Below are 20,424 nucleotides of genomic sequence, written 5' to 3'. Positions count from 1 at the left end.
AATTAATGTGGCTCAAAATATGGACTTTTTGATTCTAATTTAGCCTCTTAGCTTAAAAATCTCTCTTTGTACGTATGATATGTAGAAGTGAGGGTCCAGTATCTGAGAATATTCTTCAGTGCGGCGTAAAACACCAATCAAATAAATAAATCAATCAATATCTAGGCCTATATACAACCTACCATCACGGCCATGTATCAGCGAATAGATGCGCTATCTATTGCAGGGGATTTTCTTGCCAGCATTTTTTAAACATGTAATTTAAAAATATTGAAAACATGCAATAGTTTTTCTTTGATAATGCAAGTATAAAATTTGCTCAAAAACTCAGTGTGCTAAAAAAAACTGATTTATCATGTTTGTGATCGCATTTTGAAGCTTTCGGAAGTACAGAAATGAATTAAGCATTGACCCTGGATAACCTTCTTTACAGGGAACGTACGTCCTTACATAGACCCATGCATGTAGCTTGCAGTCGTGTTCGTTTTTCTAAATATAGGCCTAACGGCATTAAGTGCAACCTGAAACAGTAACAGCAAATCAAAAAAAAAACAAAAAACAACAACATAGGCCTACGAATCTGAATATCCCTCGGTTATAAATGCGATCAAAACAGTCGCGGTGAAAATGATTTGTTTTTAGACCAGCTCCCACACACCCCTCCCTCCTCTTCTTAGTAATAAACTGGTATAGGTGTACTTAGGCCCTGTTTATTCGATTTGGGGTTTATGTCTGACATAGGCTTATTCATGAAAATAGGCCTGGCCTTACATGTATTCCAAAGTAATACGACGGTCTATCACTGACAACGACGATAGAGGTGCGGGGGGGGGGGGGAGCTGGGCTTGGCATTGTGCAAATTACAGCCTGTCACTAGATATAGGCTTAGCGTATCCAGCCGATATCATCACACTGTCAAAATTCTGGGGCATGCACGTAGTACCCATCTAACAGGGATTACTTAATGGTCTACTCTCACCGTTTAATTGCATTACCCGCACACAGTTCATTACATCATGGATATAAACATCCATGACTGCACATATGAGTGACTGCAAGGATTAGTGCCTATATAATGATATCTGTATATTTGATACGGTCCCCGATAAACCCCCTCCAGAATCGTGTCGAAGATTCCAAATCGAGGTTGGTTGACGTTTTGCACACTGCCAGTGGAAACGGAGAAGAAGACGGAATTTTGTCGTTGACTAATTTTGTTTGTGTGTCAGTACCATAACAAAGATGACGAAGGGTCAAGTCCAGTCAGCTATGGCCTCGGCGCCTTTTGCGACCTGCATGAAGACGATTCTAATGGTTTTCAACATCATATTTTGGGTAAGTCTGTTCGCAGGTGCCCGAACGTTACAACAACAACACCGCCCCCGCTTACATTCTGGGCTTCAATTTATACCGAGGGAATGAAAAATTATTATTTCCGCTTTTTTTATAATGTGGCATCAAGCAATAGCCGGTATGATATAGGTGTTATTGAGTTATCGTTAATTTTATTGAGAGTCAATCTACAGGATTTCGCGAAGCATACTCTGTTTTATTCCGAAAGGAAATAAAGTCTCCATCTGTTTGATAGTACCGGTATATAATTTTTAAAAAAAAAAAAGGAATCACACTTGACTTCATTTTTTCCAATCACTTGGCCTCACACAACCGGTCCCCACCCCATCTCCCGCCCTAGCATTGGAAGTTCTTGCTTCATTTTTTTTTCTTTTGTTGGGTGGGGGGAAGAAAATGTCACTATGTTATCCTTAATGTGACAGTATCGTATAAAAATGTACCGAGACCACAGTAATGAAAAGCGAAAATTTTTCTTCTTCTGTAGTCAGAATATTCTGACTAAAGTTGGCAGCAGATATTGTGGCAGGGCTAACGGCATGCTGCAGAGTTAGAGTCAGAAATCGATCCTTTCGAAAAAAGTTTCCTAACAATGTTGCTGACGCTAAATTACCCACCTTATCCTCTTGTTTTAGCTACGTTCAAACACGCATAGTTTTTCTCTGCTCGTCTACAGCCTAATGTCTCCCTTGTTTGTCTGTTGTCAACGCTATTTTGAGGAACTCAAGAGTCTCCACACTTCTGCTGCAAGTTTTAGTCAGAATATTGGGACTACATAGACAGATGAGGCTCTCGATCACAAAAGTTAAGATTCAGAGTGCTGTTGCATTAGTCACTCCTTGCAGAATCAGAAGTAGGCATATGGCTGTAATTTAACGTTGGCATTAATGGGAGAAAATCAATTGTCTTGAATTTTCAAAGCCTTGCATTAATTGAAAGGGTTTCTGCAGATGGTTATTGTACTGGCAGCCAAGGACCATATCTCACATGTGGTTTGATTCAAAAAATTATTACCAGTCACAGTCTCTCTTCATGCATGGATTTATGAAATTAACATTTTATGTACGTTGACAGTTGTATTGTATTTGGTTCATGGCATGTCCCAGCTAATGTGTTGTAGCGCAAGTAACCTTTCCCTAAAAGATAATAAGGCTTTATCAGTTCATGATAACAGTTATCTACAACAGTTAATGAGCTATAAGAGCCTGTGCAGGTCATTGACGTAGATAGGGTGTTAATATATACTGTCCAATAAAGCGTTGGAATGGAGAACAGCAGATTGAGGGCTAAGCCTGTATTTACATCTAGTTTGTTGTCGTCATGAAGGGGTTGGCACCTGATGTCACTGATAGAAATTCGTGTTCAGTGACTTAAAAATTAATATACATAAACGAGCCTCTTTACTTGAAAAATGTCAAAAAGTAATTCATGCCATTCATGCAACAGTTAATCAAGTGAGGTCACGAAATCCTGCTCTCCCTGGTCCTGTTATGGCGTGAAGTCAGATTCTTTCTGGTGCAATTTGAGCACAGATAAAATGATTTATCCCGTATCATACTTTGCTTTTCATCGGACAACAACCGTCACGTGGGGTACAGATATATTCTCGAATCCTGCAGACGACATCAAATGTGTCTGCTGAGTAGGTTATCTCCCTTTGCTGAGTTGTGAATACAGTGGTCACATCGCTGAAGCGATTCACCTACACATCTGTCTTTTCCACTGAACTGATGGGTTTTTGCAGGATATATTCGTAACATTGTGGCTCAGTGGTAGGATGCAGAAATATATGGTGTCGGTAACATGAGTAATATGAGGATTACTGACACCATATATTTGCGTATCCTGTCACTAAATTACCATGTAACTAGTAAAAGAAATAGGCCTACATGCAAATGAATTCAGGCACTGTAATTCTTTAACCTTTTCGCATGTTTGCAAGGTCTTTTATTCAAGCATATTCTGACTGATAAAAATTATACCTTTATCAGCCCTGAAATTGGTTAACCCAACCAATGCAGTTTTGTCTCTGAAGGCAGATTAAAAAGGTGCATAAATCTAACTGAAAGTTGCTTTTTCATATGCGGAATGGTTGAGGAAGTAGGGTATAACATATGTTATATAGTGCATGGCTTTGTTTACGTAACACCTGTCTGACACAAGCATCTTGTTCACTTGGCCGCAGGTATTTGTACCAACATAAAATCCCCAGCGATGTGAAAATCAGTGTCAGATAGACACAACTATAATTCAACAGCTACATGAACATGTGTCTACATTCACCTGTTCTTTAATACATTACTTAAATTATGCATACTTTTGCGCCTGTTTATACTGGCCGCAGGTATTTGTACCAACATACAATTCCCAGTGATATGAAAATCAATGTCAGATAGACTCAGCTATAATCCAGCAGCTACGTGAACATGTGTCTACATTCACATGTCCATTAATACATTACTTAAATTATGCAAGCACTGTGTATGGTTTCCATGGGAATAAATGTAATGAACAAGCTGGAAACTAAATACAGTCATATATCAACCTACCTGCAGGACAAAATGTTACTTTAGTTTTTTTTTATGATTTATATGATGTAATAAATTAAGCTTTTCAAAGTAAATTGATTGCAATAATTATGCTTTTATTCACTGGTTATTCCCAGCTTGAATGCAGGCCAGAAAAACATTGCCTTTACAGATGGAATCATTTACAATAGCTCTCTCATACAGTATTAAAATGCTGCGGTATGCAGGCAAACAAAACATTGCAGGGTCTACACACTCAAGTATAATCAATCAGGGGCCTCCGTGGCTCATTTGGTTAGCGCGCTAGCGCAGCATAATGACCCAGAAGCCTCTCACCAATGCGGTCGCTGTGAGTTCAAGTCCAGCCCATGCTGGCTTCCTCTCCGGCCGTAAGTGGGAAGGTCTGCCAGCAACCTGTGGATGGTCATGGGTTTCCCCCTGCCAAGTGAATGTACTTGTTGCATCTGTTTGTTGCATCATAATGACAAAGCCAATGAATTCAAATGTATCACTTTAGCAATAAGGCCTTCTTTTTCTTCTACTTGGAAAGAAAAATACATGCACTCAAATACCTCAAGCTTTTCACATATGAAAAAGCAACTTCCAATGCCATTTATGTACATTTTTCATTTAATTTCGGAGACAACACTGAATTGCTGCAACACAAGGAACCAGGAGCATCTCACCAGCACGAATGCTGTGAGTTTAAGTCCAGCTCATACTGGCTGCCTCTTCCAGTCACACATGGGAATGTCTGTCAGCAACCTGCTCAGCTTGGTTTCCTCCCACCCGAATGCGTGCTAAGCTGTTGTATTATTGATATATTCTTGGGTATGACATACACCTCCAGTTCATTAATATATGAGAAGTGAATACACATTTAATGTGGCTGCGTGGTAGCAAGAATATTGCATTCACAACAACATAAAACGTAGGTAGGCTGGTTAATTTTTTATGTCTTAATTTTGTGTTCTGAAGAATAAATTTTATACATAAAGGGTATTTAGAAATTGATATTCTGGAGAGTATTGAAGAAATTTCTTTAGAAGGCTTGATTCAATGTTTAGTTTAATATTCAAGCTAATCAATTAATTAATTTACATTCCACATTTGGAAAAGTATATCCCGACTATGCCCAGCTGTCAATGAAGAAAAAAATTTTTTTTAAAATATTCATTTGTTAAGTACTGATTTTACTAAAAGAGAAAAAAAATTTGGGTAGGTCATTGGGGATTTTTTCTGTGGGAAATTGAGAAAGTTTGTCTGTAAATTGCCAAGGTCGGTGGTTTATGCTGGGAATTTCCAACTGCCTCTGCCCGTAACACTGAGCACCTTCATATAAGTGAGTATGTCAGTAAATCCCAAATCTGATAAGTAAATAAAGAAATAGTAAAGACATGACAAAACAATTTCATGATTTCACTCTGCTTTTGCAACCATGTTTTCTTTTATACTCTGCTTGTATTAATTTATTATCACTTGGATATTATAAGAGATACTGAAATGAAATCACAATATGACGTTAGCAAAAATCCATCAAATGCGAAGATGTTGAATGCAGCCTTTCTCAGCCTGAATATGGTCTGAGAGGTCTGTTGAAGTTGTCAGGTGATGACAAAACTGTGCTTGTATTGAGAAGGAGCTGCGGCTTTTGTCAGGTGTAAACATAGACATTATATTTACCTTGTTTTGCAGTTTTCGAGTGATAGCCTACAGGTCGCTTTAATACTATTGTATTATTTGGTACCGTAAATCCTCTAAATCTTTCTGCAAATTTATTTTTTTTATATATTTATATATTTGATTGGTGTTTTATGCCATACCCAAGAATATTTTACTTATATACGACGACGGCCAGCATTATGGTAGGAGGAAACCAGGCAGAGCGCGGGGGAAACCCGTGACCATCCGCAGGTTGCTGCCAGAGATTCTACTGTAAGGCCGGTGAGGAACCCAGCAGAAGCTGGATTTCTTAGAATTAATTAAGGGTATAAATATCAGTGTGTGAATTAGTTTGTGTTATAAATTGAGAACATAAATCATTTCCTACATACATACATAACTTCTCACAAGAATGCTGTCTCGTGATAAAGTTTCCTGAAAATCTTGATCTTTGTTCATGGGAAACTCTCTTTAGGTGTAGTTCTATTTATTGTGAATTACCCTCTGTATATGGCTTGTCCACTCTGCTTCGTAATTGTGTCTGTTTTCACCGATAGGTTGAACCTAGTCCCATGCTGTAAATAGATCCAATACTATTAGCTGTATACATTACAAATCTTAAACTGACCCCGATAGCACAGTTGGTAGAGCGTCTGCTTCGGGGTCAATCCTAGGTCGAGTCACACCTAAGACCATAAAAGAGGAAGTTGTAACTTCCTCGCTTGGCGTTAAGCATGAAGGGAATAGTGCAATGACTGGTTGACCCATATCAGTATAATGGCATGAGTGGGTCAGCTTACTTGCCTGCGGTAAGGCGTCCCAGTGAAGCAGCACTAGATAGAAGAGCGGTGGAAATCCGTCCTGCAACAAGGAGGCACATTACATGCACTCTAAGGATTCCTTCGTCGAAAAAATTGACTGAAAAATTGTTAAGTACGATGTTAATCCCCAAGCACTCACTCACTATAAATCTTAATACTTTAATCCCCTCATGTATAACTTTAAGATGGCCTATGGTCAGCAGCATGATTCCCCACGGGGTGGCCTTCCTGTCATTGGAATATGTATGATCTCTTGTATAAACCTGTTCATAACTGGTTCTGTCATGCCACTGAGCAACTGCTGTGTATAAGGAATCTAGAAAGGTTGATCACACAGAGGTCTCCAGAGCCATGCTGTGCCATCTGTCGGTTCTACTGTGCTCCTGTGTACAAGTTGATCAGAATCTCGGAATGATGTGAATAGGGAAAGTGACAACAAGCAGAACTGAGTCATGACTTTCTTCATGTCATTCTGTGAACCAGCAATGTTAACGGGTGTCGCTAGCTCTCCCCTAAACAGCACAAAAATCATTGTGCATCATATAAAGATAAAATGAAATGTAACCTTGACCACTGGAACTGAAGGTTCTAAAACTGATGACAAAGATGACCAGCACTAAGGCTTAGTTGCAGCAATCTGATCACCCAGCATCCCCAGCTTTTCACACCACAGATGAATAATTATTATACTGTATTTTCTCAGCGTATTACCCTACCCGTTGTCACCCATGGTGGCACTAATTTCACTTAACTGGGGGCTAGGAGCCATTTATTCATTGTGTTGAAGTAGATCGCCACATTGGGTATATGGACACTTGCAATCAATGCACAACTGAGATATGTACACGTATTTTGATTATATCAATTATAACTTGTCAGCAAGCATGGAACGGAATTTGAATGCTGTTTGATTTCACTCAATTGCCTAGAAGATTCCTTGTGTCTTTCCATCATCACCGAAAACTGTTGACTTCTTCTCTTAGCCGTGACAGTCCTAAATTTGTACTGTATGTACTTTTTTAGTTGTTTGATGGTTTGTGTTAAACATCATTTTGGGTTTTAGCCGTGTGATGTAAATATTGACCATTGTCCATTTTGGTTGATGGCAGGTGTGTCTATTTCAACACATACATTCATGTCAGTGCAGTTTTATCAGTTGTAAGGTTAAAGATAAGTATAATGGAATTCTTTCAAAACACAGCCTAGCAAAGTTCACTTTTTTGAATTTTATAATTCATAATATAACCAGAAAAAAAAAAATCCTGAAACTCCTCAATCTCTTGTTTAAATGGCATTTAGAAGTTGGCAGGGAAGAACAGTGGACAAGTGAATGACTTCAGTGCTTAAATATAACATGTAGAGCTACAGGTATCAACAGGTAAGGAACAGTAGAGTTATCTAAAGAAGTAGTGCTCAGAGGATTGATGGGGATTAAGGGGTAAGTCCTACTGGCTAAGGCTCGGTAGGGTGTGGTAAGGGGGAGTGTACTAGTTAGGCTCGGCAGGGTTCCTGGTCGGTTTGAAGGATTAGACGTCTTGATCTCTGTTCAGGTTGGGTTTCAGTCTTTAAGCACTTTATGTTATGATGTCATTCAGTTGATAATGATGCGAGTATCTGCATCGAAACGTCGTGATCGCCACGATATGGCTGAAATATTGCCGATGTGGCGTTAAGCCATAATCATTCATTCATTCATTCGAAACGTCATGACAATAAAGCAAGAAGTTGTAAATGCATAAGCAATGCCTTGTCCAGTGTACACATAAACCTACTGTGCAATTAACTTGAATTGGGCATTTTAGGAAACCACACCAGACAGTGGTTGCAAAATTTCTGCTCGATTGTGTTTATTGCTGAGGTGGTAGTAATGCTCACTACTCATTGCTGTTTGCCTTGTAGATTTTTATTATGATTTTTTTTTCTTCTTTTTTTTTATGTTTCACAATTATGATCAAATAATAAAAATAGGGACTAAATTGCACCAAATTATATAACTGCGGATATGGATTAGTGAGGGTTTTTTGAGAATCGTCAGCCTGGTTTACTGCACTGGCAACATCATGATTGTGAGGACATGAAGAATCAGGTAGTTTACGGTACAGTAGTCTGTTAGTCACATCATGGCAGCCAGCTGGCTCTGGCAGGTGGTTAAGCTGCTAAATCTATGATATATACATATTACATGTAAATGTATCTCATTATCTAGATGTAATGGTTGGCAGCGGATGTTGGGGGCTGTCTTCAAAATACAGTATAATAATTATTCATCTGTGGTGTGAAAAGCTGGGGAAGCTGGGTGATCAGATTGCTGCAACTAAGCCTTAGTGCTGGTCATCTTTGTCATCAGTTTTAGAACCTTCAATTCCAATGGTCAATGTTACATTTCATTTTATCTTTATATGATGCACAATGATTTATATACATGTGTGTATGTATCATATGCATCTACGTGTAGGAGCCATGTCAAACCCATCTGAGGCCTCTGTGGCCGAGCTACGTGTAGTTAGCATGCCAGTGCCACGTAATGACCCAGGAGCCTCTCACCAGTGCGGTCGCTGTGAGTTCAGGCCCAGCTCATGCCGACTTTCTCTCGGGCTGTACGTAGGATGGTCAGTCAGCAACCTGCAGATGGTTGTGGGTTCTCTGTGAGGCTCTGCCCAGTTTCCTCGCACTGTAATGCTGGTCATCGTCATAAAGCGAAATATTCTTGAATATAGGGTAAAACACCAATCCAATAAATAAATAAACCACACTCATTGATTTTTTTTTTTTTTTTTTTTTTTTTTTTTTTTGATTGGTGTTTTACGCCGTACTCAAGAATATTTCACTTATACGACGGCGGCCAGCATTATGGTGGGTGGAAACCGGGCAGAGCCCGGCGGAAACCCACGACAATCCGCAGGTTGCTGGCAGACCTTCCCACATACGGCCGGAGAGGAAGCCAGCATGAGCTGGTCTTGAACTCACAGCGACCGCATTGGTGAGAGGCTTCTGGGTCACTACGCTGCGCTAGCGCGCTAACCGACTGAGCCACGGAGGCCCCCACACTCATTGAAACAGTGTTCCTATACATCATTACATGTAAAACTTATACTACTGAATTTGTTTGGCGTGTAAAAGTGCACTTTTAGAAGTGCATGGAAGCCCTGAAATTATACTTTGAATGCCAACACTTCAATTTGTCTGATGAGAAATTAATCAAACTTTACAAAGAACTCTTCGTGGGCATATAATACGGGCAAATAAATCAGAATCAATGCTAAAACTTGTGAAAATGCTGTACCTTCATTGGCATGTGAACATTGAGGCTTGTGGTTCAAATCCGGCTTTTCCTGGGTTAGTTGGTTGGGAATTTTTTTCTTTTTCCTTTAACTGGCTCCGATAGCTCAGTTGGTAGAGTATCCTCCGGGAGCAGTAGATTCAGGGTCTATCCTGGGTTGAGTCACACCTAAGACCTTTAAAGAGAAAGTTGTTACTTCCTCGCTAGGCTTTCAGCATTAAAGGGATAGTGCCATGACTGTTTGACCCGTATCAGTATAATGGCTCGGACAGGGCGACTTACTTGCCTTCGTTAAGTGGTCTCAGTGAAGCAGCACTAGATAAATTACCGGTGGAAATCCATCCTGCAACTCAAAGGATTCCTTCGTCATCATGTAACTGAAAAATTGTTAAGTACGACGTTAAGCCCCAAGCACCCACTAACTCTTTTTCTTTAAATTCTGGGAGGGCCCCTTTTTGGAGGTTTGTTCAGTTATGTTCAATGAACATATTATAATGCTTGCAGAACCTTGTTTTTCTTAGCTTTAAGGTTCTAATTTTTGATACTTTTATGAGCGCTAGTGATTCCAGAAAGCCAGTTTGGATTAAAGCTGAAAAGTAAATTTTGGTCTAAAGTCTTACTTTTGAAGCCTTCAGGACTTATCACAGTAAACTCTGAACAAGTGTCATGTTAATATAAACGTATCACAATGTGAACTTAACTGGGCCGTAAGTGGGAAGGTCTGTCAGCAGCCTGTGGATGGTCGTGGGTTTCTCCCGGGCACTGCCTGGTTTCGTCATACCATAATGCTGGCCGCCGTCGTATAAGTGAAATATTCTTGAGTATGGCGTAAAACACCAATCAGATAAATAAATAAACATATTGAACTTAACTGTGAAGTAGATGGAAAACTGTACAGCACAATGAAGTCAAAAGTGACTGTGAGACATACACATGTCTGTGTGGTTTTCAAATTTTGACTTCTTTGATTTTCTTTAACTTGATTGGTTTGAAAGGCAATCTTTTTTGGAGTGTTCTTTTGGGGGGGTGCTTTTCTTTTTTTCTTTTGTTGATTTTGGGCCTGTTTCTAGTATGTTGTTGCCCCAATTTAGTTGAAATGTACTGCGAATGATTAATGCATTAAATTGCAGTCAGTCATTTTTTGTAAGGTTTTCTGATTAACTAGTTGAGGTAAGGGGAGATAATTCCAACTGTTTTATCCTACAGATCACAGGTATTGCCATCCTGGCGCTGGGGATATGGACAAAGGTTCAGCTGTACATGTACATGGAACTGTCAGAGGACTACTACAAGGAGGCCCCTTATGTCCTGATTGGGGTGGGAGCAGTCATTGTCGTCGTTGGCTCACTGGGATGCTGCTGTACTGCAAAGGGCAATGCTTGTCTTCTCTACATGGTGAGTTTAGAACTTCTCCCTTTTGACATGTTGGATTGTAACTGTGGAAGAGAAACTGTTGAGGATGAAATGGAGGCAATGTAAGCGTTACTTAAACGTACTTATGTAATAAAGATTAAGTTAAATAAAACAAAGGGATTAAGGGTTCACGTTGAATGGGCAAAAAACCGAATGAAATGTATTGGGTTTAAATATTTCAAAGATACACATGTATATTTCTTTTTATATTCAAAGAAAGATGGCCTTAAATATGTATAAAAAAAAGGGTAAGTGGTGAAGTGAATAAATTGAACTAGATTTAATTGAAACCTTCTTTTAATTTGAAAAATTCGTTTTATTGAGGAAGAGTATTGGTTAACAAGTGAAAGTTTAAAGAATAATTTAGCTTGTTTCTACATTTTGAAATATTTTTGTCCTTATGAATTTAATAAAAAATTTTGGGGGGGTCGGGGGGTGGGGTGTTGTTCCGAAGTGTCTTTGTGTTATTTATGAGCATATTTAATATCATAAATGACATTACAATGCTATGAATTGTTTGTGTTTTGTTACAGTATGCAGGATTCCTGATGATTGTGTTTGTGGCAGAACTCAGTGCTGGTGTGTCCGGATTTGTGTACAAGGGCAAGGTAAGCTTTAATGGTCAGAATATCTGCCTTGAAGTCTAAGAGACTGAGATCAAACCTGGATTGGGTCATACCAAAGCTGTAAAAATGGTACTTGTTGCTGCTTGACCTGGCGCTCAGCACTTAGACTCTGCACTAAGAGGTTGGAGCAAGGAAACAGGACTAGTTGGCCCGGTGTCAGTATAGTGTGTCTGGGTGAGGTGTCATGTCTGGTGTCTTCATTATGATACTTCAGCACTTCAGCGTTTGTGCAACATGTACACAAGAAGGCGCGTTATATGTACAAACACCTGATGACTCCTCGTCGTCATATGATGTCCATGCCCAATCATACATACATATATGCCAAAGGAAAGCAACAATTTTCTAAGACTTGAGACTTTTAAGCTTCTGTCCTTTCCCCATGCGATTTCAGCCGCACATGGGTAGTGACCTGGAGGTGGGGGTGGGAGGGGGGGAGGGTTGGAGGAGGCTGAGTGTCCCACCAGCATTGCACAAGCAGTCTTCTTAAGCATCCATCTAATGTCTAATCTAATCCATCCATCTAATGTTAATTAGGATTAATTATTCTCAATGTAGCTGGGATTTAGAACCTTGCTGTCATAATTTAGAACCTTGCTGTCATAATTTAGAATCTTGCTTTCATAATTTAGAACCTTGCCTTCATAATTTAGAACCTTGCTATCATAATTTAGAACCTTGCTTTCATAATTTAGTATTCAGTACATACATGTAATTTAAAAAATTATCTTAATTTCTAAATACCTGTAAGCACATATACACCCTCTACTCCACACAATGCATATCATGTGTTTAATACTCACTTTCATATGTATTTATGTGTTTAATTTGTTATTTTATTTATTAACATGAATATTTTATATGTTTCAGTATCTAAACAGAACTTACAAAGTTTTTACATATACATGTATTCTTTGTACAACAGTGTATGTACATGTATATAATGTGTACTTCATGTGTATTCATGTAAACAATGTGTAATAATGTGTATTCATGTAAACAATGTATTGTAATGTGTACTTACATTTACATGTTCATGTATATTTTTTAGAACAGTGTGTGTACATGTATGAAATATTTGTTTTGTTTGTGTATTCATTTACATAGTTTGTAATATTAATGTGTACTTACATGTGCATGTACAGTAGTAGCTTGAACTTTTGCATTGGTGTTTTTTCATCTCTTCCCTGACAGCTGGAGAAGGGCTTCCAGGATGGACTGAACAAGGCCCTGGAGAAGTACGGTAACCCGAAGTTTGCCACCAAATCTGAGGCTGTGGATGGACTACAGAGAGCTGTGAGTACTTGTAGAACTGAAAGGTTTATTTTATCCTTTAGATAAAATTTTTAAAAATCCATCTTCAGATTGGCTGTATTATGTCTATGTATGCGTACAAATGAGTAACATGCATTCCCTGTGAGTTCAAATCCAGCTCATGCTGGCTTCATCTCCATCTTTTACATTGTGGACTACTGTGGAACAAAGCAGTCTATCAGAGTCAAAGATTCTTCATGTCTTATTAAATGTGCCAGGGTTCTCTGAGCAGACTATCAGAGTCAAAGATTCTTCATGTCTTATTAAAAGTGCCAGGGTTCTCTGAGCAGATTATCAGAGTCAAAGATTCATCATGTCTTATTAAATGTGCCAGGGCTCTCTGAGCAGATTATCAGAGTCAAAGATTCATCATGCCTTATTAAATGTGCCAGGGTTCTCTGAGCAGATTATCAAAGATTCATCATGTCTTATTAAATGTGCCAGGGTTCTCTGAGCAGACTATCAGAGTCAAAGATTCATCATACCTTATTAAATGTGCCAGGGTTCTCTGAGCAGATTATCAAAGATTCATCATGTCTTATTAAATGTGCCAGGGTTCTCTGAGCAGACTATCAGAGTCAAAGATTCATCATGCCTTATTAAATGTGCGAGGGTTCTCTGAGCTGACTATCAGAGTCAAAGATTCATCATGTCTTATTAAATGTGCCAGGGTTCTCTGAGCAGATTATCAAAGATTCATCATGTCTTATTAAATGTGCCAGGGTTCTCTGAGCAGACTATCAGAGTCAAAGATTCATCATGCCTTATTAAATGTGCCAGGGTTCTCTGAGCAGACTATCAGAGTCAAAGATTCATCATGTCTTTTTAAATGTGCCAGGGTTCTCTGAGCAGACTATCAGAGTCAAAGATTCATCATGTCTTATTAAATGTGCCAGGGTTCTCTGAGCAGACTATCAGAGTCAAAGATTCATCATGTCTTTTTAAATGTGCCAGGGTTCTCTGAGCAGACTATCAAGAGTCAAAGATTCATCATGTCTTATTAAATGTGCCAGGGTTCTCTGAGCAGACTATCAGAGTCAAAGATTCATCATGTCTTATTAAATGTGCCAGGGTTCTCTGAGCAGATTATCAGAGTCAAAGATTCATCATGCCTTATTAAATGTGCCAGGGCTCTCTGAGCAGACTATCAGAGTCAAAGATTCATCATGCCTTATTAAATGTGCCAGGGTTCTCTAAGCAGATTATCAGAGTCAAAGATTCATCATGTCTTTTTAAATGTGCCAGGGTTCTCTGAGCCAGACTCAGAGTCAAAAATTCATCATACCTTAATGAGTCAGGCTGCTCAATAGATCTGGAGTAAAATTCTGGAGTATGCTGTTAAAACAATAACCAATCAGTCATTCATTTAATGTGTCATGTCTTTTACAGTTGCACTGCTGTGGCATCAGCAGCTATGAGGACTGGTTTACCTCCCCTTGGTCTAGGAAGGCAGGGAAAGGTAACTCTGTGCCCAAGAGCTGCTGCAGGGTTAATGAGGACGTCTGCAAGAACACGAACCTGCCTGCTAAAGCTGGTAACAGAACTGAGCTGGATGTGTATGAAACTGTGAGTATCTAGCTCTCTTTACACTCCATGATTTGCCATATTAAAGGATGATTCTTATCAAATGTGGTAGACAGGAATTCAGTCTTACATCAGTTCTTACAGAACTGCATGAAAGTTTGCAATCTTGTTATTCATTCACTGGGTTCTCAGTGCATGAAGAGGCCAAGTACTAGGGTGTCAGTACAGTGTACATTGTAACTGGGTGGGTGTCATAGGCATGGCATTCCAGTGAGGCTGCACTATAAGATATGCCCAGTTTCCTCCCACCATAATGCTGGTAGCTGTTGTAGAAGTGAAATATTCTTGAGTATGCAGTTAATCTAATAAATAAAAAAACAAAAGCCAGCATTTGAACCAATCTCAAAACATAGTGCACAAGAAGAATTCATAGATGTTTATAAATGGAGGAAATTGGACAGAGCCAGGATAAAAGTAGCACCCTGTGGGAAGTAAATGCAGCTGACAATTCTTCTGTATTTATAAAGCGACAGCTGGATTAGACTTCCATCAGTCAAGTCCGGGGTATGATCAGGGTACGATCGGGGTACGATAAGCATGATAAGAGCAATTTTTAGGTGAAATGAGTGAAATGAAATGCACTCTCCAGGAAATTTTTTCATGAAAAATTACGTTGGAAGTGATACCTGTAATTAAAGCATGATGGAGGTACTCACCTCTGAGGGCTAACTTTGCAGAACTCGTGATGAGCGACTTTAGTACAAATAACCGATACAGCACTGTACATGTACATGTGGCTGAAGTTGGAGACAGTGCCAAAAGTTGGAGGCAGTGCCAAGGAGACAGTGCCAAGGATCGATTAATTACTATTCATGGGAGAATTCCGTGTTTTTCTGTTGACAGGGCTGTCACACGCTTGTGGTGGAATTCATGAACGGTAACTTGGCTTTGATCGGGGGAATAGCTCTGGGAGTCTCCTTCTTCCAGGTAAAGCATCAGATATTTCAGGCATCTAACGTCCATTGTAGAAAGAGGTGCTTATTGCAATTCAGTCACCTATTGTGCATGCAAAGCTTCAATCATTCATATCTAGTCATATCTCATTGAAGATCACCTTAGTAAAATGTAGCTTGCTTGAGTGAACAAATGGCTTCGGTTGAAAGTTCCCTAGGCCTTGATCAATGAGGTTATGGGTTCAAATCCAGCTCTGACTGATTCACAGTTTTGTGTGATATGGCAGGTTTTTAAGCTATGTGTACACATTGAAGGGAGGGTGGTTTCCTCATGTAAAAGTGAAACATTTTTGAGTGTGACCTTTCTTCCCAACTCAAATAAATAAATAGCAAAAAAAAAAAGTAACTGACCTTTGGTCAAAGGCTGCATTGCCTGCTTACTTTAAAACTGCACCCCACAAAACAAGAATGAGAAGAATTCCGTCCCCAACATCAACGCCACCGTCCCATTCGTAAAGGCGGATCAGAAGCTAGAGACCATGTGATCTCCTTAGTAACAAACAGTGTGGGTGAAGAAAATGGTCCTCCCAACGTTATTGTATAGGAAGATGCTAATGCACCCCACAAAACAAGAATCAGAATGATTCCATCACCAGCATCAATGAAAACAACAATATCAACAACAACGCCACCCTCCCATTCGTAAAGGCGGATCAGAAGCTAGAGACCAGGTGATCTCCTGAGTAACAAACGGCTTGGTTGAAGAAAACTTTCCTCCCAACTTTATTGTATAGGAAAATGCAAGTTTTGAATCGCTCTCAGCAATCTTGTCTCCATTGGATTGGTATGTTTTTCAGCTTTCCAGATAGTCTGAGTATTTCTGCAGAGCTCTCGTCACGTTATGTTGTACAACTAGGCATTACTGGTCGCTTGTGAAGTGACTCAAAGTGACCTCTTCCCCAAATCTTTGACATTGGGCAGCCATTTTATTTTAAAGAGACACGAAAGAGCGGTCACGTGACCTCTGACTTCTGACCCGTCTTACAGAATAGACCTTCTCATCAAAGCTAAACATTGTAGCAACTGTAAATTTTCAACCAATAAAGTGGGGGTTTTTTTCATTTTAATATGAAGCTGTGCAAATTAGTTCTCTACACCCCAGAGTTCTCTAAGAATGTTTCAAGTATTAGTTGCAGAGGCAGTTGAAAAGGTTGAAAAGAATCCGGGTACGTTTATGTGAAAAAGAATATCATGCAGTGTTATTTCTATGTCACATTTTTTTTGAAGCGTCTTTGTATTCTTTGTTAACTTGTCCCGTCAGACTTTCCCAGTGAATCATACGCTTGTTCAACTTGCAGGTTTTTGGGGCAATCATTGCGTGCTGTCTGGCCAAGAGCATCAACAAGTCCAAGTATGAGCAGGTGGCTTAGTGGAATTCAGAGGTGGTCCCTTACATCGTATTATGCTACATTTAGTGTTTTTATGTATCACTTGTGGCATTAAATGTAGTCCCTCTTGTTAGGCGGTGAAACTTACAATTAACAGTTGACAAGTACTCTATAATATACCTAATAAGGCATGCAACTTTTCTGAGTAATGTTTGTGTTTAATTTCTCACTTAATGTTTCTGAAATAGTAATTCAATGTTTGTTATTATATGTATATATATATATATATATATATATATGGTTATTTTAATTGTAGACTAACATTTCTGATTATACTTGTATATTTATATGTCCGTGTGGGACCATTTTTCTCCCATTTTTCCAGTATTTAATGCTACATATATCACTGTTACAGGTGTCTATAATGCTACTGCCCCACTGTTTGTTTAATAATCAAAAAACTGACTTTTTAAGTGCTCTCTAAAGCATTTTGATGCGTACTTTACCAAAAAAATTGAGCCATGTGGTTTGTTTGTCTTAAATTTATTTCACTTAAAAATCAAAAACAGCAGTCATGGTCTTTTGAATATTTATTTTTGAAGATATGTTTATTGGCAGTAATCAAGAAGTAATCGAGACGAAGGAAAAAAAAATACTTAATTGGTATTAAGCACCTTTGAAGCTTTGTTAAGAAGAGATACGAAAACTGTTAGATTTGAATAATCAGATTGACTTTACCTGATTATTAGCTGTAAATGAGTACAGCTTATTTATTTACATGTATGTATGCATTCCAGCCTACTATTGCTCTCTTATATTTGTAATTAAATATAACAAAAATCTGTCAAAGTTGTGTTCAGTGAAGCACAGGTAAAAGGGTTTCTGACTTCTATGTATTATGGTGGCCTTTTGACTCGCTATATGTATATGCCGTGATGCTTTCGGACTCGCTAAATGTATTTACGCTTGTCTTTTTGGACTCATTCTTGTGTATAATATTTATGACTCACTGTCTATGGCCTTTCTCACTGTTTTCTGATGTGCTGTGTTTTTAGATCCTGTGTACTTTAGGATTGGATCGCGAGTGTTTTCTTTGCCAATCCTGTGTGTTTACATGTGTGTGTGTTTGGATCCTCTAGCTGTGCTTCAAGATTAGATCCTGTGCACTTTAGGATTGGATCCTGATAGATTTCTCTGCCAATCCTGTGTGTTCGGATCCTCTAGCTGCGCTTCAAGTTTAGATCCTGTGCACTAGGAGTGGCACCTGTGCACTTCAGGAATGGATCCTGTGGACTTTAGGATTTGAATGCTGTGCACAAAAAGATCAGCTCCTGAGTAGGAACCTGTGCATAGGATGTTGCTGTGGAGCTTAGTTCATGACTGGATGCCAGCTAACGTGACACGGCCATCCTGCAGTCTGGGCAGTGGTATATCTTATATGCCAGCTAACGTGACATGGCCATCCTGCAGTCTGGGCAGTGTTATATCTTATATCCTACGTATATATGTAGGTTCTGTCGCCATAACTTACAGTACTATGCTATATGTGCAACTGACTTGGGTGTTCTGCGGCTTTTAACAGTGAGTCAGTATAAATTGATTTTACATCCCTGCCGTCTTGCCACTGCCGTACAGCGTGCTCTTAGCGAATCCTTACACCCGACATATTTGACTGCAAGGATATTCTCTTCTTTGTTAGATAACTGAACTGTGGCTTCAGATGGTATATGGCCTTTTGACTCATGTGATATGGGTTTTCTGACTCAAGTTTTATGGTTGTTCCGGCTCACTGCTCCTCCTGTGCAGTCTATGTATGCATGCATGTAATCAGTTATGCCTTGGTGGAATATAGCTTGACTGCTTTTCAGGGAATGATGCTAAAGGAAGCTTTAAACTGTTAGGCATTAACACCCTCTGAAATGCATACATATGTACCTTAAGATGTAGTCAGAACACTGTACAATGTATATGCCATATGGCTTTGCATACTGCATTAGACCTTCTAATGTTGGACCTGATGTCACAGTATTCTGCTCTTCCACATCAGCCAGTATGTATTTGTGAAGCCTTTCAGATGTTCATATGTCTCTGTTGAGGTTTTTTTTTTCTCTTTTAAACTTATGTTTTGTTTATTTTTTGAGCAGGCAGTATTATACGTGCTTGGCTGACATTGTGCAGTATTGCATGAAGTCCCAGAAGGTCACAGTTTATTAAAGATCCCTTTTTGTTAACCCCTTTTATTATATGCATATTTTTTGTTTGTTGGTTTTTTGGGGGTTTTTTTTTACTCTGTAAACCAGTACTTATTGGCAAAATCAGTGGTTACAGTTACATGTATTTCAACTAAGGCATTTTGTTTACTATTCAAAGCTTTTAGAAAATTTACCTTTTTTTTTGAGTTCATCAGAATTTGCTGACGTTTGACTACATGTACTTCAGAAGCTGTTAGAATTTACAGAACACCTTACTGCAGTGATAATTGTTAAGTCACTCACTATTGCAGAAATACAGGTCGTGTGTGTGGATGTAATACCAGTATTTATAGGTCAACATTGTAATAGCTTGATGGGAAACCGATGTCCCCGGTTGGCTGAAAATGGACATGGAGCTCCAAAAAGTTTAATGACAAAGAAAACACTAAAATGAAGTATCAGGCTTAAGACCAACAATCACTGTCCAGGAAAATAGTCTGACATATTTCCTAACAATTTTTCCAGCTGACTAAATTGGGTTTAAACTCTTGGATTCTACAGTTCCAAGAGTTCCATGAAAGCAGAATAAAGGGGCTGCTCAATTGGCTGTGTTTATTTGTTATGTCCACAAGATCATATCCCTTGGCTTGTGCGTTAGCACGAGCTGGGAAGCACTTGGTGTGCTGACATTGGGATGCAGAAATCCAAGTTCAAACCTTAGTGTGACCCACAGGGTAAATATTTTAATCTGCCAGAAACTTACATTTGAAGAAGAGGACATTTTCTCTGGGTCAGAAAAATCAATCCATTTGGAGTTTTTAATTCTTAAGGTTGGCAATACTTCTGATAATAATAATAATAATAATGCAGTTTTTGCTCACACAATTGTCCATGTTGCTAAAACAGGTAGAATCTAAGAACATTTGAATACTGCTGAAATGATCTTCCTTAATCAGTTGTAATTTTAGCAATCAAACATATTTTTTGTCACAGCCTTTATTTTTGTAATTTTTAGCTGATAGGCACTTTCTTTTTTGACCACCATAAAATTTGTGCAAACAAACATTTATACTTACATGTATTTATGGTTACCTTATAATCAGCTCGGAACACCATATCTGATTCAGTTTTTTTCTTTCCTTGAATTTGCCTGTGAAAACTGGAAAAAATTTATGTTGCACATGTATTTTATTTTATACCTTGGCCTCCTGCTTCTAAAGCCTTTAAGAAATCATTACTCTGTCCTCAAGCAGTTTGCTCCATTGCCACCATGTCTTTCAATGGTCACCAGAGGGACCATCTTACATTTACTCCAGAGAGACAGAAGATGAGAGGTTTAACTGACATATTTTACATTGTAATATATATATTGT

General features: G+C 38.8%; 1 protein-coding gene across 1 annotated transcript; it reads left to right on the top strand.

The window, feature by feature from the left end:
- Positions 1-1,170: 1,170 nt before the first annotated feature.
- On the top strand, positions 1,171-17,142 carry LOC135479032 (tetraspanin-7-like). Its single transcript, XM_064758739.1, has 7 exons — positions 1,171-1,335; positions 10,848-11,036; positions 11,588-11,662; positions 12,875-12,976; positions 14,384-14,560; positions 15,422-15,505; positions 16,830-17,142. Exons 1-7 carry the CDS (start codon positions 1,243-1,245, stop codon positions 16,899-16,901), a joined length of 792 nt encoding a protein of 263 aa, XP_064614809.1. The 5' UTR covers positions 1,171-1,242; the 3' UTR covers positions 16,902-17,142.
- The last annotated feature ends 3,282 nt before the right edge of the window (positions 17,143-20,424 follow it).

The sequence above is a fragment of the Liolophura sinensis genome, chromosome 12, assembly GCF_032854445.1.
Source record: "Liolophura sinensis isolate JHLJ2023 chromosome 12, CUHK_Ljap_v2, whole genome shotgun sequence".
Taxonomy (NCBI): domain Eukaryota; kingdom Metazoa; phylum Mollusca; class Polyplacophora; order Chitonida; family Chitonidae; genus Liolophura; species Liolophura sinensis.
The sequence above is the reverse complement of the archived record's forward strand: the minus strand, read 5'-3'. Positions and strand labels throughout refer to the sequence as shown.

Coding starts and splice junctions, on each gene's coding strand:
- LOC135479032 (XM_064758739.1), top strand. CDS start 1,243: ATGACGAAGGGTCAAGTCCAGTCAGCTATGGCCTCGGCGCCTTTTGCG. Junction 1,336..10,847: donor TTTTCAACATCATATTTTGG/GTAAGTCTGTTC, acceptor TTTATCCTACAG/ATCACAGGTATTGCCATCCT. Junction 11,037..11,587: donor ATGCTTGTCTTCTCTACATG/GTGAGTTTAGAA, acceptor GTTTTGTTACAG/TATGCAGGATTCCTGATGAT.